Genomic DNA, 16,495 nt, shown 5'->3' with positions numbered 1-16,495 from the left:
GAGTCAGAATGATATGATAAGACAATTTCAAAAAGTGTCACTCGTATGAAACGTGATCTCTTGTATAGCATTTCATTCCCTCACTCTTTCTACTCCGTTCCCACTCACCAACTGTAGCTTATCAACTTCATTAATTTCTGTTTTTTTATTTCTTTGTACATAGATATGTTTTCTTATATATTGATCGCATTTTAGTGTCTTTTTGTGGTACCAGAAGTTTGAATGCTGTTTGGTAGTTTTCTCTCTTAACGGTATTGTTTGTAATTGATATATTCTTACCACTAATGTATTAGAAAGCTAATGAAACTATCATTTTCTTTCTCGAAAATTATTTTGGGGATTTTTTTTCTAGACTGAAAATTAGAATATGAATTTTTATGGTCTCATTAGTGCTTAGCTGTCTATTCCTTGATAGGATTTGTCTAAAAAATGGTAACATAAAACAAGCAGTATTGTTTTTCAAGTTTTAGCACATTGTATCTGTATTTTAGCAAAATATTTAAAATTTTTCTTTCTCCTTATTAAATTGAATTATTTCAAGTGTCAGTGAGAGCTGCTAGCCTGTTACATGAACCATGTAGTTTTTGCTTCTGAAAGTCTTGTTGAATAGCTTTTCTTGTACACAAAACGAAATGAATCATGTTCCCAATTCAGTTGAGTAGTGCAGCGGTGCGTTTCATTTCGTGTTCTTTCTCTTTCCAAATCCTCTGCAGGCGTTTGGGCAGTCCTTCTCCATCCACCGTAAGGTTGCTGAGGATGGAGAGACTCGGGAGGAAACGCTTCTGCAGGAGTCAGCATCAAAGGAAGCTTACTATCTGGGGAAGATCTTGGATATGCAGAACGAACTGAAACAGAGCCGGGCTGTGGTCACTAATGTCCAGGCAGAAAATGAGAGGCTCACAGCTGTCGTGCAGGATCTGAAGGAGGTAAACAAATAGCAAACATATTCCCTGTGAGAGAGCTGTGGGAGAAAGAAGATAAAATTCTTGCTAGGAAAGAGGAGTAAAACTTTTTCACTAATCAGAGGAGCTATATTAAACAAGAAGCACATAATGTCAATGCTAGCAATTTTTTCTGCTTTTTAGTGAAATGAAAGCTTGTTCTGAGGTGAGCTTTCTCTCTCTTATTCGTTGAGAATTAAAGCCTTTATTTATTGAGTACTTGGGACCTGGTCTTGCTATTTCTGCAGAGGTGTTTAAAAAATATAGTGACCTTAACACTTCCTTCCCTTTACCTGTTTCAATACAATGTGGAGAGGAATGGGTGGTTCTTATGCTCAGTGTCAGCACTAATTCAAAACGACAGTGGTGTTAGCACAGGACTCTCCTCACTGAGAGAGAGAGCCGGCAGAGGAGTGTTTTGAGGGAGTCTGAGAGTCTGGCATTAGAGAACCATAAACTGTTTTGCTGGTTGTAGACAAGCAGCAAATTATAGCTGGTATGAATCAGATTAGGAGCCTTCTTCATTCCCAGGGCCTCCCCTGAACTCACTCTTTCCCTCCAGCTTTGTACTTAGCAGCGTCTCATGCCAGATGGTTTCAGAGTGGCAGAGTCATTCTGCCCTGCACGGAGGAGGTGATCCTGGGGACAGAAATAGCCAAAAGCAGCTTCATCCACTACCCTTTTAGGAGTAGTTTTGAAAACTGCATATTAAATTGTTCACTCCATTTTTTGATTAAGAAAGCTGTAGAAGAGGTGCAGGTATCCTCTAATTCCTACACCAGTGCAGTGGAGGTTAATGAACAAATGCCGGGTACACTACCAAGTAGGCTCCTTAACCGAGCATAATAATAGAAAAACATTGGATGAAAAAATTGTTTGATACTGTGAAATGCATCCAAAGCAACCCACTGATACCTTTCTCTTGAAATTAGTGGAGTATTACAAGTAAAGTTTCATTATTATGAGATATAAGTTGCCCAAAATTTACTTAAATTTAATCAATAATTTACATTAGCCTACGTCTATATTACGATGAAGTCAGTGAAAATTGATGGTAAAGTATCTGCTTTACCTAGTTTGTTGCCTTTGGGCATGCCCCAAATATAGCAGTATGACTCTGGAGACAAAGAAAGGAGCCAACCAAGGGGAATTAAGTGTTGGGTACCGAGAAGAGCATGAGAGTTTTCAGGACACTCTGCCTCACTGTCCTAAATGATTGTTAAAAACAAAGCCCATCTCCAGTTCTTCATCTGTCACATCTGTACGTGCTGGGTTTTCATCATCACTTACTTATCCTTTGGAGTACTAAACCTCCTCCTCCAAGCAGACTCAAGGTGCCATAGGCTACCTTCCTGGATTAACCAAAACCCAAAACATCCACAGACAGGGCCCTCAGCCACCATGAATAGCAGGCTCACATAGCAGGTTGGCAGGGGGGCTGTGACATGGGCAACCTGGGCCTTGGGTACCCATGTGCAGGTGGTTTGTATAGAAGGACTGAAACCAGTGAGTTGGGCAGTTTTGGTTGCCAATTGGATGGATCTTCTGAAAGCTGCACACCCCATCTTGTGCGTGGCAGTTGCAGCTGAGGAAAGAATGGCAAAGGTTGAGGAAAGGGTGTCCATAGATGTTTTTCTGTTGATGCAAGACAATGGGGATTGACAGAGCATCCTCACTTACACCATGCCTGATTGCAGTTTCCAAGGAGTAGGCTTATGATAAGCAACAGGAGTTGGTTCTGAATGAGCATGCAAGGTAGAAACGAACTGAGGCCATAAAGGAAACAACATGCTGAGAACCCCTTCATTCAGATCATTTCTCAAATTTTAGTGAGCACCAGAGAAACCTAGACAACTCATCAAAACCTAGTCTTGTGCTCCACCCCCTTGTGCTCTGATTCAAAGTCTAGGTGGAATTCAAGAATTTGCATTTCTAACACATTCACAGCACAAAGAGACCACACTTTAAGAAATATTAATTTAGACTTTTTTTTGGCTGGGCATTGGAGTATCATAAGGCTCACAATTTGGGGAATTGCTGAATGATTACTTGGTTATAATCCTTTGATTTCTATGCATTTTTGATAGTTGATTTGCAGTAAGAGAATAACTTATTACATCCGAATTTATGTATTTTGTCAGTCTAAAACAGCTCAAGGCACTATAGCCATTTGGGTTTGTCAGTAACTAAAAGAAAAAAACAGATGGTCAGTTTCCTGGTTTTCTAAGTGTGCCAACAGTGTATCTGTTAATATTCTTTCTGATGGGCTGAAAGCTAGTGAGTGGTATTACTACACCCTGGAGCCCTGCTGTCTTTCATGCAGACCTTAGGTTTTAATGTCACTAATAAAATTATTATTAGCATGCAGGGTTGAGTACATTTGAAAAAGGAGAATAAATTATATTTCTTGGTATGTTGATATAGACTTTTGATGACTTGTGTTAAATTGAAATCCCAGATTTGTTTTTATTGTAGGCTCAGTTTTATTTGTCTTTTTGTATTCTGGGTATGGACGGGTGCATAGTGACTGAAAGAGACGTGATAGGACCATGAGAAGTAGACAAAGATAACCAATGTAAAGCATAGTAAATCATCAGCTTGACAGATGCTGTGTGAATTTGATAAGTTAATTAATGCAATTATTTTTGTTTACTAAAAGAACAAATCTCTAATTTCAATAGAACCATTAATACTGGTAAAGATACCTTTGTTTGTATGTGTGCTGTGTGTGTTATGGACATTTTACACTCACATTTGCATGCATGCGTGCGTGCACGTGTGTGTGTGTGTATGTATCTGTAATTCCATGGCCAAATTCTTTTCTATACGTGGTATGTATAGGATAGTATAGTGAAAAAAAATGGAAGCATTTCTGAATTAGGCATCAGAAAATCAATATTCTAGTCTCAGCTCTGCTAAAAGTTTTAGAATTATACTTGTGGTATTTGTTAAAGATTATTTTGTTGTATTGTGAATATATAATAAACATAAACTGTTATCATTAATAACTTTATGAATCCTCCATAAAAATATCATTGAAGATATCATTTATCATGTAAGTCCATATTCTTAGGTTAAAGAAACATTAGATAAATACCTCTCTGAATTTATTGCCTTGAAAATTCCTTCTGTTGAGATATGAATCAGATGGTAGGAATTACAATATGTTTTTTATTATTGCTTTAGTTGTTGAAAAGCTCCAGCACTATGTGTGACTGTAAAACTTAACTTAGATTTTTCATGTAATTCTCATTTTTAGACATTTTAAACAGAATTATTGTATGTGTTTTTAAAGAGTGAAAGTGTGAAGTCGCTCAGTCTTGTCCGACTCTGCGACCCCATGGACACCAGGCTCCTCCGTCCATGGGATTTTCTAGGCAAGAGTACTGGAGTGAGTTGCCATTTCCTTCTCCAGGGAATTTTCCCCACCCAGGGATTGAACCCAGGTCTCCTGCATTGTAGACAAATGCTTTACCATCTGAGCCACCAGGGAAGTAAATAAGATTTTTAAGGACTGGGAGTATAAAGGAAAAATGTCACCCAATCAAAGGACCAAATGGGAGTTAATCAAATTAAGTGTTAATCCTTCAAGTCCAGTAACAAAATGTTACCTATTGGTAACATTAGGATATGGTCATTTTATATTTCAAAAGTTGCTTAATTCATCTGATTTTTATCACTTCTGAAGCTCCATTTTCCCCTCAGTGGAATAACCAGATTTTATAATATACCAGCTCAATTTCCAGAAATCTGTTATAGCCACATCTATGAATTTGGGCATGTAGGCACCTTAAATGATTATTTGATAAAGACTACTCCCAGATCGGTAATTCTTTCTCCAGTCTCCATTAAAGGCTAATGGTCATGTAGCCTTTATTCAAATATTTCTAGCACTGTGGAGATGGTAAACTCAGAATCTTTCCAAGGAAGGGACTGTCTTCTGTCTGTCATTTATCTTGGTATTTCCCAGGACTCAGTATAGTTCCTGGTCAAAAGCAGACATTAAAAAAAGAATGTTTGTTGAGTTGAACTGAACAGAAATAACGTATGTTAGGAGTTAGCTACCTCTGGTTTGAATTCCAGATGTGCCACTTAGCAACTGTGTGATATTGGACAAGTCACTTTTGTTCTGTAAGCATCCCTTTCCTCACTTCTGACCTGGAGATGGTAATACTAATGTAAAGTCCTATACATTATACAGGTCCTATGTCCAATGCCGGGCACATAGGAGATGTTAAATTACTGTTCACTCCTGTCTTCCAGCTCCCTCCCAAGGCTGCCCATCCTGGTGCTTGGCAGCTCCAATTGTTAAACTTCCCTGTTTCGTTCAGTGAAAAATTGGTTCTTTGTAATTTTCACTAACTGGTCATATTCCTAGCCACTGGATCTACAGAGAATACATTTTTTTTTTTTAAGTTTTCTATTCCACTTGACAATTGTAGCCCATGTCCAACAACTTAAAATATTTGGAAAGAGCAATCTTATTTTCTCTTTTTCAAACTAAACATATCTAGATCCCCTAGCACATCCTCATGTGGCATGGTTTCAGGATGCCTGAGCATCCTGGTTATTACCTTCTTAGACTGACATCCAGTGTCTCTTAAAAATGTGTGTCTGCTCTTTAACCACATAGTATTGACTATCTTTACCCCACTGGAAATTTTTGAAAATGTGAACTGCTGGATGTAGGGTTTGAGTTTCTTATATTAGGGTTTTCGTCTTCTTAGATTTTCTACTTTGAAATCATACATTAATTTATTCAACAGAGGTCTCTTCAGTACTTGCTATGAGTCAGATGCTTGGGTTCCTGAAAGCATCAGTGAACAAAAATTCAACAATGAGTGGTTGTTTTCAATGCTAAGGCAACTCAGTGTGTTCAGAAACTCTTTCCTCTATACCTTAGTATCTCCAGAGATAGTGAGCTGTGTTTTAGACAACATGTACTATAGATGACTTCCCTGGTGGCTCAGACAGTAAAGCGTCTGTCTACAATCCGGGAGACCTGGGTTCCATCCCTGGGTTGGGAAGATCTGCTGGAGAAGGAAATGGCAATCCACTCCAGTACTATTGCCTGGAAAATCCCATGGACAGAGGAGCCTGGTAGGCTACAGTCCATGAGGTCGCAAAGAGTCGGACACGACTGAGCGACTTCAATGTTTGTGTCCACCCAGCATTAATATGTTGAAACCTAATCCCTGATGTGATGGTGCTTGGTGGTAGGGCCTTTGGGGATGAGTAGGTCATGAGAGTGGAGCCCACATGAGTGAGACTCTATAAATACTGCAGGGAAGCTCCCCTACCCCTTCTACTGTATGAGGACGCAGCAAGAAGATGGCTGTCTCTGAACCAGGAAGTGGGCCTCCACCTGACACTGAATCTGCTGGAGCCTCAATTTTAGATATTCTAGTCTCCAGAGCTATGAGAAATAAATGTCTGTGTAAGCCACCTAGCCTATTGTGTTATTGTTAGAGCAGCTCACATGGACTAAAAAAACATAACATTTTGTACAGTAAATTACCCTCATCTTGGTCTCATTAAAACCACAGATAGATGGTACCTGCTGTGACTAAGCAAGAAGCATCCAAACAATCAATCAGATGTGTGATTAAACTTCTCATTTTTCCACATAAACATTATAATAACACCTCTCCTACTCCTCATGATATTTATATTTATATTTTTTATGAAAGTGCTTCACAGGTAGTAGAGGACTATGTTAGTGTTATTTATTGTCTCAAAGTTTGGTAATCAGACTTATTTACACACGGCAAGATGGAAACAATAAATGTAGAAAGATGTATTGGGGTCTACTGTCAGAAGGCCCCAGCACCTTCTGACAGCAAGAAGTGACGGCTGACATCCTGACACCAAAATAAGAAACATCATATGTTTAAAAGCCCATAGGTTGCAAGAGGAGAGTCTTCTAGGTGTTTTTAAATACTATCAGTGTAAATAGCCTGCTGTACCTGGCTGGTTCTCAAAAGGGTCACTGCATTATTTCTCAGTACAACATTGAATGTGCTTACTGATGGGGAGAAGTTGAACTATTTAAATTAAGGCCTCCAATAACAGCAAAGCTTTTCTTATAGTCTCTGAGATCTGGTTAAATGATTGGTCAGTGAGAGCTGGATTTACACACAGCTGAATAAGATTGACACTCCCAATGAATGATGATTTTCCATTCTGTAAACGCATGGGTTGGCCATAGCTGAAAAGTTATTTCCCTGGAATATTCCAGTTTCTGTCCTGCTCTTTGTACTTGTTGGGAATGGACCTCACACCTCCCTGGAATGTTGTAAAGTGTCAAAAAGTGATCTTTTAAATTTAATTTTAAAAGAATGCTCATTCTTTTTGATTGGTTTAAATAATATGATACCTAACTAACATTTATGAGAACTTATCATGTGCCAAGCACAATACTCAGCATTTTACATTCCTTCAATTATCTCACCTAATTCTCTTAAACTTATGAGGCATGTACTGTTTCTGTCCCCCCTTTACAGGTGAGACAGAGAGGCTAACAACTTGTCCACCAAGCAGTCAGACTGTTTTCCTAAACCAGGCGTGGTTAAGAGTCCTTGCTTCTTTCCCACACTTGCTGAGCTGCAGTAAACAGACATCCCTATTACCATCATGTACACCTGTGGTGGATTCATGTCAATGTATGGCAAAACCAATACAGTATTGTAAAGTAAAATCAAGTAAAAAAAAAAAAAAGAATTTGAAAGGAAAGTTCAACAATATTCAAACAATTCACTTTTGAATTATTGTGATTTCATTGTGCCTTTGGGAATAATAATTTACGTTAATGAGTTTGTTTATAGGATTAATTTAAAATTACAGGGTCACAGAATTTTTAAAATGTATGTGTGGGTAGTTCTGTGAATTTTAACAAATATTGATTCATGTAACCACACTTAGGATGCAGAAGTTTTCTCACCCCAGAATCTCCCGTCTCCTCTTCTACTCCTCTGCAGTCATAAAATCCCCTCTTCAATCTCTGATAGTCAGTCATCTAGTTCCTATCACTGTAGCTGTGTCTTTTCAGGCATATCATGTGAATGGAACTGTATGGTACGTACCCTTTGAGAGTGGGTTCTTTCCCGCAGCATAATGCCTCTGAGATTCATCTAGTTGTTGTATGTCAGTTGTCTTCCTTCCTTTTTATTGTCAAATACTACCATATGCATATACCACAGTTTTTACTTTTTAATCAGTTCACCTATTGAAGAACATTTGGGTTATTTTCAGATTTTGGCAATTACAAATAGAGCTGCTATATACATCCATGTACATTTATATTTTAATGTGAACATAAGTATTCATTTTTCTATGGTAGACAGCCAGGGAAAGAGGGGTTTGTGGATGCATCGCTGGTACCCTCGCAGGCTTGAGTGAAGAGAGTCTTTGCAGGTTCTTTCCAGGTTGCTTCAGTTTTTTCATGGAAGGAAGCAAGGTCAGCAGCTGAGAGGGAAGATGGGGTGTGGGGTATTTGAGGATAGAGAAGTGGTGACATAATTACTTAGAAAAGCATGAGTCACTAAGGCATGATCTTGGAAATGAGTGGTTGACAGGAGCGGATCCCCCAAGAGGAGGAATTCCAGGAATTGAGATCATCTTTATGCATACTGAGAATACTAGGAATTAAGATCAGAAGTTCAGGAAACATTGGCAGTGAATCAGGAGCTAAAGTCTTAGAAAAATGAGGGGGAATGAGTTGGTGTTTGCTAAGGGACAAGAACAGTGCTGAGCAGTGGATAGTATGCAGTGTCTGAGCCTCTCTGACTGCTGTTACCCTGTCCCTTGAGGAAGTTAGTGTTAATTTGGTTTTTAAAAATATACATTTGCTAACTTAAAAAATCTCATGATGACATGAGATTTATTTTTATTTTTTATTTTTTTTTTTGTTATTGAAAAGAACTGTTTATTTACGGAACCTGGGGCAGATCAGATACACAACCAATTTTAAATTTACATCTTTTAGCACAGTGTTGAAGTGTTTGGACACACAGAGGCACACAATTGATGGGCAACAGTTGTCCTAGGGTAATGACATGAGATTTAAAGCAGGTAGTTTTAGGGGTGAAGGAGAAGGAGGATGAATGAAACAACCATGAGAGGCAAGAGGAGCACCCATCTCACCTCCAGGTCCATGCTCGAGAGAGTTGCAGGGGAAACAATGTCCCCAAGGGAGAATCAGTTTTCCATTAATTGAGGAGTGCATTATTCACATCAGTAAAATCATCATGCCTGCTGTAATCCCATATGCTCATGGAGTCAGTGAATACTGATTAAAATGCATGCCTTATTGTAAGGAGCATATACATTTAATTTCTCTTTGTTTTTAAAGTCAGGAAACCAGTTTTTTGTTTGTTTGTTTGTTTGTTTTAATTTTGAAAGCTCTGCCATGTTTGTTTCTAGAAGGTGCTGATGGTCACTTGCCACATTCCTACCGGGTTGTCTTTATAGCCAGCAAGCAGATTCTGGTCATCTTCAGATAATTTCTCTTTTTAAGAGTTGAAAATACTTTTTCCCGATGATTTAGACAGTTGAGTTGTTGTATTTGTCAATGAGAAATAACAAAACAACTTTTAAATAGCTCTCAAAACAACATCAGTTGATCTTTAGTCAAAAATGATTTTAGTCTTTTAATCCCAAACATTCTGGGGAAACCTTTAAAATTGAAGGCATGTGTAAATGTTGCATCCAGTATCCAGATGTTGAACAGCATTAGGACACAGGTTCAAAATACTACCATTTTCATTTGTGAATCATTTCTTTCTGCATTAGACAAGAAGAGGGATAAACTGCTGGCCTGATAACAACAATTGGATCAACTTCCTGTGTATCAGCCAGTCATTAAACTAGTGCCAAATATAGAATTAAATGGGAAACTTCACCGCGGTCAAGCTAATGTTAGAAATGGCGAGGGAGCTTTGCTTGGGGCAGGATGTTGTTGTTTAGTCACCAAGTCATTTCCGACTCTTTGCGACCCCATGGACTGTAGCCCACCAGGCTCCCCTGTCCATGGGATTTTCAGGCAAGAACAGTGGTGTGCCTTGCCATTTCCTTCCCTTGGAGATCTTCCCAACTCAGGGATCAAACCCACATCTCCTGCTTGGCATGTGGTTTCTTTACCACTGAGCCACCTGGGATGCCCTTGGGGCAGGAGGCAGAAATGGCAACTCTGGAGCTGGCATAGGTTAAAAAATAAAATCTTTTTTTAAAAAATATTCATGTGTAGTTTCTTTACAGTTTCTAAGGTAACAGGTTTTATCAGTTATCATTCAGCATTAAAAAAAAAAAGCAGCAAAAGCCAATCTACTTTTTTAAAATGTAGAACTGGTATGGTATATATTTCATGTATATATCATATATATATAGGTTATATATATGAGTTATATATATAATATATAGATAGCTATCTTTCCTTTCCTTTCCTTCCTTCTTTCCTCCTCCTATCTACCCTCCCTCCCTTCTCTTTCCTGTCTTGTGAATTATGGTCAAACACCAGACTTCTACCTCTTGGAACATAAGAATAAAGATCAGTGCACAATCCATTTTGTACACACTGTTTCTTGGACTATAAATAGCTTGATTCTGTTTCAAAATTTTTCTCCCACCACAGGCTCAGATTTTGCTCCCTGTGTGGACTGGGTAGAAGGCATAGTAATGCACAATCAGCATGTCTGCTAGAATGCTTAGTGGACAATTTTAATCTTTTTTTTACATCTTGACCTCTTTCCGAAGAAGACCCTAGTTGGCAGATCTAGCCTGATTAAGATTCTATTCAGGCATTTAATGCTCCTAAGGGAATTTATAGCTTAATCTAACAGTCAACAATACCTGAATCTACTCAGAACTTAATTTCTTGAAGGTTACAGGAAACTTTTATTTGAGCAAGGCAGAAAGAGCAAATTAATGAGTGAGCTTAGTCATATAATGAATGTTGATATGTATCTTGACTTATATTTTTTAATGCTTAATCAATAAAGATATTTTTAAAAATACTGTAGACTGAATCATACTGGATACATTAATATACCCAGATTTTTAACTTTCAATTTGTGTGAAAGCTGAATGTATCCCATAAGAAAGGCTATCCACTGGTTAACTACTTATATAGCTTTTTCATCATCATTTGTTCAGTAATGCTAAAAGTACATTAGAAATAGGTTTCTGATAGAGTTTTGGTTTCACTAAAACAATTATGCCAAAGGTAGGATTATGATTAAACAATCTCTTCCAAGGCTATCACAATAGTCATAAACCTTCCTGTGTTACACTTTTAAAATCTGGAATATTAAAATGTACTTTGTAATGGGCTTTATCACACAATTTCAAACATACACATTAATAGATTGACACTATTTATGAGCCAAATTATTCCTGTGTCTTGTTGTGGAGTATAGGAGAGAACACCTGTCTAAAAATGAAGTAGAGATTTGGCTACTTGCACAAAGAAGTGGTCAGCAAGCCTTTTCTGGATTGGCAAATTCTGTTGTTAGAATGAAAGTATAGAAGAATCTGTCAAGATAGTAATATCTGTTTTGTCTAATGGTGTCAGGTAGCAATGCTTTTTTTGTCTAGTAGCATTATCTAACTGCTAATGGTGATAAAATGGGCCTTGAGAGTAATAAAAGTGTTGCATCAATATTTGAATCAAACTGTCATTGACAGTGCTTGCCAATGAACTATTGTTTCACAACATATTTTTCATTTTCAACTCCTTAAAGAGCAGTTTGGGGGCTACCTTGGTTATAGACTCTTCCTTGGTTAACAGTCTACCTTACAGTGCAGGGGATACCTGTTCGATCCCTTATCTGGGAAGATCCCGCATGTCATGGGGCAAGACCAAGTTCCACAACTATTGAGCCTGAGCTTTAGAGTCCTCGACCCACAATAAGAGAAGCCACAAGAATAAGAAGCCGGCAAATTGAAACTAGAAAGTAGCCCCCACTCTCTGTAACTAGAGAAAGCCTGTGTGCAGCAAAGAAGACCTAGCACAGGAAAAAAAAAAAAAAAAAGAGCAGTTCAAATATTTTTTCCCCTAATTGCCACAAAACAAAATACTGAGGAATAAGATTTTGTAGGGTAGTGTTGAGCTTGAGAGTATCAGAAGCTGTTGTAATATATGAATTTTTTTGCTTCCCCAAGAATTAATTTTTACCTCTTTGGGGGCTGTATTAATTCTTGAGAGATACTGTAACAAAATACTTAATATTTGGTGTCTTAATGAAAATACAAACTTATTGTGTTACACTTCTGCAGGACAGAAGTCTGCAGTTCACTGGGCTAAGTTGTTGGCAGGGCTCTACTTCCTCTGGAGGTGTTAAAAGAATGTCCTTCTCCTCTTCCAGCTTCTAGGACTGCACCCCTTGCATTTACTGACTCATGGCCCCTTTCTCCATGTTTCAAAGCCAGCATTATAGCATCTTATTTCAGTGTCATATCACCTTCCTCTTTTGTGTCAAAATTTCCTCTGCTTCCCTCTGATAAGTGTAAGTGTTAACTCCCTCAGTTGTGTCCAACTCTGTGACTCCATGGACTGTAGCCCACCAGGCTCTTCTGTCCATGGAATTCTCTAGGCAAGAATACTGGGGTGGGTTGCCATTGCCTTCTCCAGGTATCTTCCCGATGCTGGCCTCCTGCACTGCAGGCAAATTCTTTACCGTCTGAACCACATTGATCTACCCAGAATCCAGGATAATCTCTCTGACTCAAAAATCTTAACTTAATCACATCTGCAATGCCTCTGTTACCACATAAGCCACCACATCCACAGACTCTAGGAATTAGGACCTAGATATTTTTGGAGGCCTTTTTTCAGGTTACCACAGAGGTGATACCAACCCCTACTGGAAATACATATTCTACACCATTAAAAAAGAAAAGAAAGAAAGAAGGATAAAGATAATAAATATGTAGCTTTTAAAATATATATATTTTTCATTTTACTTGTTTATTGTGGCTGTGTTGGGTCTTTGCTGTGGGGGCTTTTCTCTAGATGTGAAGAGCAGGGCCTCACTCTCCAGTTAATGGTACGTGGGCTTCTCACTGCAGTAGTTTCTCTTGTTTCAGAGCACAGGCTCCAGGGTGCTCAGGCTCAGTCGTTGTGGCTCCCAGGCTCTAGAGCACAGGCTCAGTAGTTGTGGCACACGGTCTTAGTTGCTCCACAGCATATGGGATCTTCTCGGATCAGGGACCAGACCTGTGTCTCCTGCATTGGCAGGTGGATTTTTTTACCACTGAGCCACCAGGGAAGCCCTGTAACTTTTGCTAGTAATCAATTTTTTATTATATCCTAATCTTCTTGGGGCATTTGCCATTAGAACAGAATATATGATTAACATTAGTAAGATTCAGAAGCCAAATAGTTGGTGATGCCCATCTTATTATGATGTACTAACCCATCCATTTACTTTGCATCACTGTTTCTGCTGGAGTCAGTCAGCAGAGAAGGGCAATGACACTCCAAGGTCAGACAGTGTTACTACCTAACACTAATTATAATGGGCAAATCCGCCATTAAGCTTCAGATTGATAGAAATTCTACTGAGTTGGCAAATGTTTTCAATGTGAATATGTAGATCATCATATGTAACCACAATTTTTCAGACTCTGTGGCAAAGAGAAGTGAAAATTCTGTGCTGTATTTTAATTTGCTGCAAAATTTCTCCTTTAAGAACGACCATTCTATTGAGCACCACTCTGCAAATCAGGCTCTATTAGAATGTTGAGGAATAAAATGAATACGTAATTAATTCTAGTACTGGAAGACATGTCTCTCCCCCTGGGCTGCTTCTCTGAAGACAGCTGCCTGAAATAAAACAGGAAACACCTACCTGACATCCTCTAAGCACGCAGACTGATTAGAGCCCTCTGGGAAACATCCAGTGGATACCACTTGGCTCTCCAGCCTAAGTATTATTAATTAAAGACTCGATGCCAGGGTCTTCTTTGTTTATTATAATGGTGATCTTAGATGGGGCTGATTGATCTCTTCTCTATTAAGAATCCATGTATTATACTCTCATTTGAAATGTATAGAGGTTATCATGGAGATTGAGTAATATATTTAATATAAAAATAAGGTTGAATTCAACAAGAATACTTTTGAAGTCAACTGATTTCTTAGTACTCTGCTCCAGCTGCTTTTGGAGATAAAGTTTCCCTGATACAGACCCCATGCTCCTAATGCAGGAGAGCCGGGTTCAATCCCTGGTCAGGAAACTAGCTCCCACAAGCCACAACTAAAGATCCCACAAGTCACATGCCTCAACTAAGACTCAGTGTGACCCAAATAAATAAATAAATATTTAAAAAACCAAGATTGTCAGAGAATGTTACTGAAGCCTAGTAATATATTTCATGTTGGATAGAGCAGATGCACAAAAGTAATTGTATTCAGTAAAATTCCTTGTTATTGTTGTCTAGTCACTAACTCATGTCCCATTCTTCATGACCCCATGGACTGCAGCACACAAGACTCCTCTGTCCTTCACTATCTCTCAGAATTTGCTCAAATTCATGTCCATTGAGTCAATGATGCTGTCTAACCATCTCATCCTCTGCCACTACCTTCTCCTTTGCCTTCAGTCTTTTCCAGCATCAGGGTCTATTCCAGTTATTGGCTCTTTTCATCAGGTGGCCAAAGTATTGGAACTTCAGCATCAGTCCTTCCAATGAATATTCAGGGTTGACTTCCTTTAGGACTGACTGGTTTGATCTCCTTGCTTCCCAAGGGACTCTCAAGAGTCTTCTCCAGCATTACAGTTTGAAAGCATCAATTCTGCAGTCCTCAGCCTCTTTATGGTCCATATCTCACACCCATACATGGTTTCTGGAAAAACCATAGCTTTGACTGTATGGACCTTTGTTGGCAAAGTGATGTCTTTGCTTTTAAAACCCTGTCTAGGTTAGTCATAGTTTTTCTTCCAAGGAGCAAGTGTCTTTTAATTTCATGGCTGCAGAAAATCTGTCACTGCTTCCACTTTTTCCCCTTCAATTTGCCATGAACTTATGGGAGTGGATGCATGATTTTAGTTTTTTGAATGTTGAGTTTTACACCAGCTTTTTCACTCTCCTCTTTCACCTTCATCAATAAGCTCCTTAATTCCTCTTCACTTTCTGCTGTTAGAGTGGTATCATCTGCATATCTGAGGTTGTTGATATTTCTTCTGACAATCTTGATTCCAGGTTGTGATTCATCCAGCATGGCATTTCATATGATGTACTCTGCATAGAAGTTAAATAAACAAGCCTTTGTCTTACTCCTTTCTCAATTTTGAACCAGTTGTTCATGTCCAGTTTTAACTTTCCTACTTGACCTGCATACAGGTTTTTCAGGAGACAGGTAAAGTGCTCTAGTATTCCCATCTCTTTAAGAATTTTCCACAGTTTGTTGTGATCCAGTCAAAGACTTTAGGATAGACAGTGGAGCAGAAGTAGATGTTTTTCTGGAATTCCCTTGCTTTCTTTCAGTTCAGTTCAGTTCAGTTCAGTCACTCAGTCATGTCTGACTCTTTGCAACCCCATGAATCACAGCACACCAGGCCTCCCTGTCCATCACCAACTCCCGGAGTTTACCCAAATTCATGTCCATCGAGTCAGTGATACCATCCAGCCATCTCATCTTCTGTCGTCCCCTTCTCCTCCTGCCCCCAATCCCTCCCAGCATCAGGGTCTTTTCCAATGAGTCAACTCTTCGCATGAGATGGCCAAAGTATTGGAGTTTCAGCTTCAGCATCAGTCCTTCCAATGAACACCCAGGACTGATCTTAGGATGGACTGGTTGGATCTCCTTGCAGCCCAAGGGACTCTCAAGAGTCTTCTACAACACCACAGTTCAAAAGCATCAGTTCTTCAGTGCTCAGCTTTCTTCATGATCCAACAAATACTGGCAATTTGATCTCTGGTTCGTCTGCCTTTTCTAAACCCAGCTTGTACATCTGAAAGTTCTAAGTCTACATAGTGCTACAGCCTACCTTGAAGCATAACCTTACTAGCGTGTGAAATGAGCACAATTGTACTGTAGTTTGAACATTCTTTGGCACTGCCCTTCTTTGGGATTGGAATGAACACTGACCTTTTCCAGTCCTGTGGCCACTGCTGAGTTTTCCAAATTTGTTCATATTGAATGCAACACTTTCACAGCATCATCTTTTAGGATTTGAAATAGCTCAGCTGGAATTCCATCACCTCCACTAGCTTTGTTCATAATAATGCTTCTTAACACCCACTTGACTTCACACTCCAGGATGTCTGGCTCTAGGCGAGTGAACATACCATCGTGGATATCCAGGTCATTAAGACCTTTTTGGTATAGTTCTTCAATGTATTCTTGCCATCTCTTCTGCTTCTGTTAGATCCTTATCATTTCTGTCCTTTGTCATTTCCATCCTTGCACAAAATGTTCTCTTAATATCTCCAATTTTCTTGAAGAGATTTCTGGCCTTCCCCTTCTATTGTTTTCTTCTGTTTCTTTGCATTGTTCCTTTAAGGAAGCTTTCTTATCTCTTCTTGTTATTGTCTGGAACTCTGTATTCAGTTGG

General features: G+C 38.9%; 1 protein-coding gene across 11 annotated transcripts in view; it reads left to right on the top strand.

The window, feature by feature from the left end:
• Window positions 1–16,495, top strand: part of BICD1 (BICD cargo adaptor 1) — a 244,969-nt gene that overhangs the window by 112,689 nt on the left and 115,785 nt on the right. For all 11 annotated transcript variants that reach the window (XM_068969873.1, XM_068969870.1, XM_068969872.1 and 8 more), the window contains exon 2: window positions 714–926. In XM_068969873.1, coding sequence (XP_068825974.1) covers window positions 714–926 — 213 coding nt within the window. The remainder of the gene's footprint in view (window positions 1–713; window positions 927–16,495) is intronic.

Source organism: Capricornis sumatraensis, chromosome 4 (assembly GCF_032405125.1).
Source record: "Capricornis sumatraensis isolate serow.1 chromosome 4, serow.2, whole genome shotgun sequence".
Lineage (NCBI taxonomy): Eukaryota > Metazoa > Chordata > Mammalia > Artiodactyla > Bovidae > Capricornis > Capricornis sumatraensis.
The sequence above is the reverse complement of the archived record's forward strand: the minus strand, read 5'-3'. Positions and strand labels throughout refer to the sequence as shown.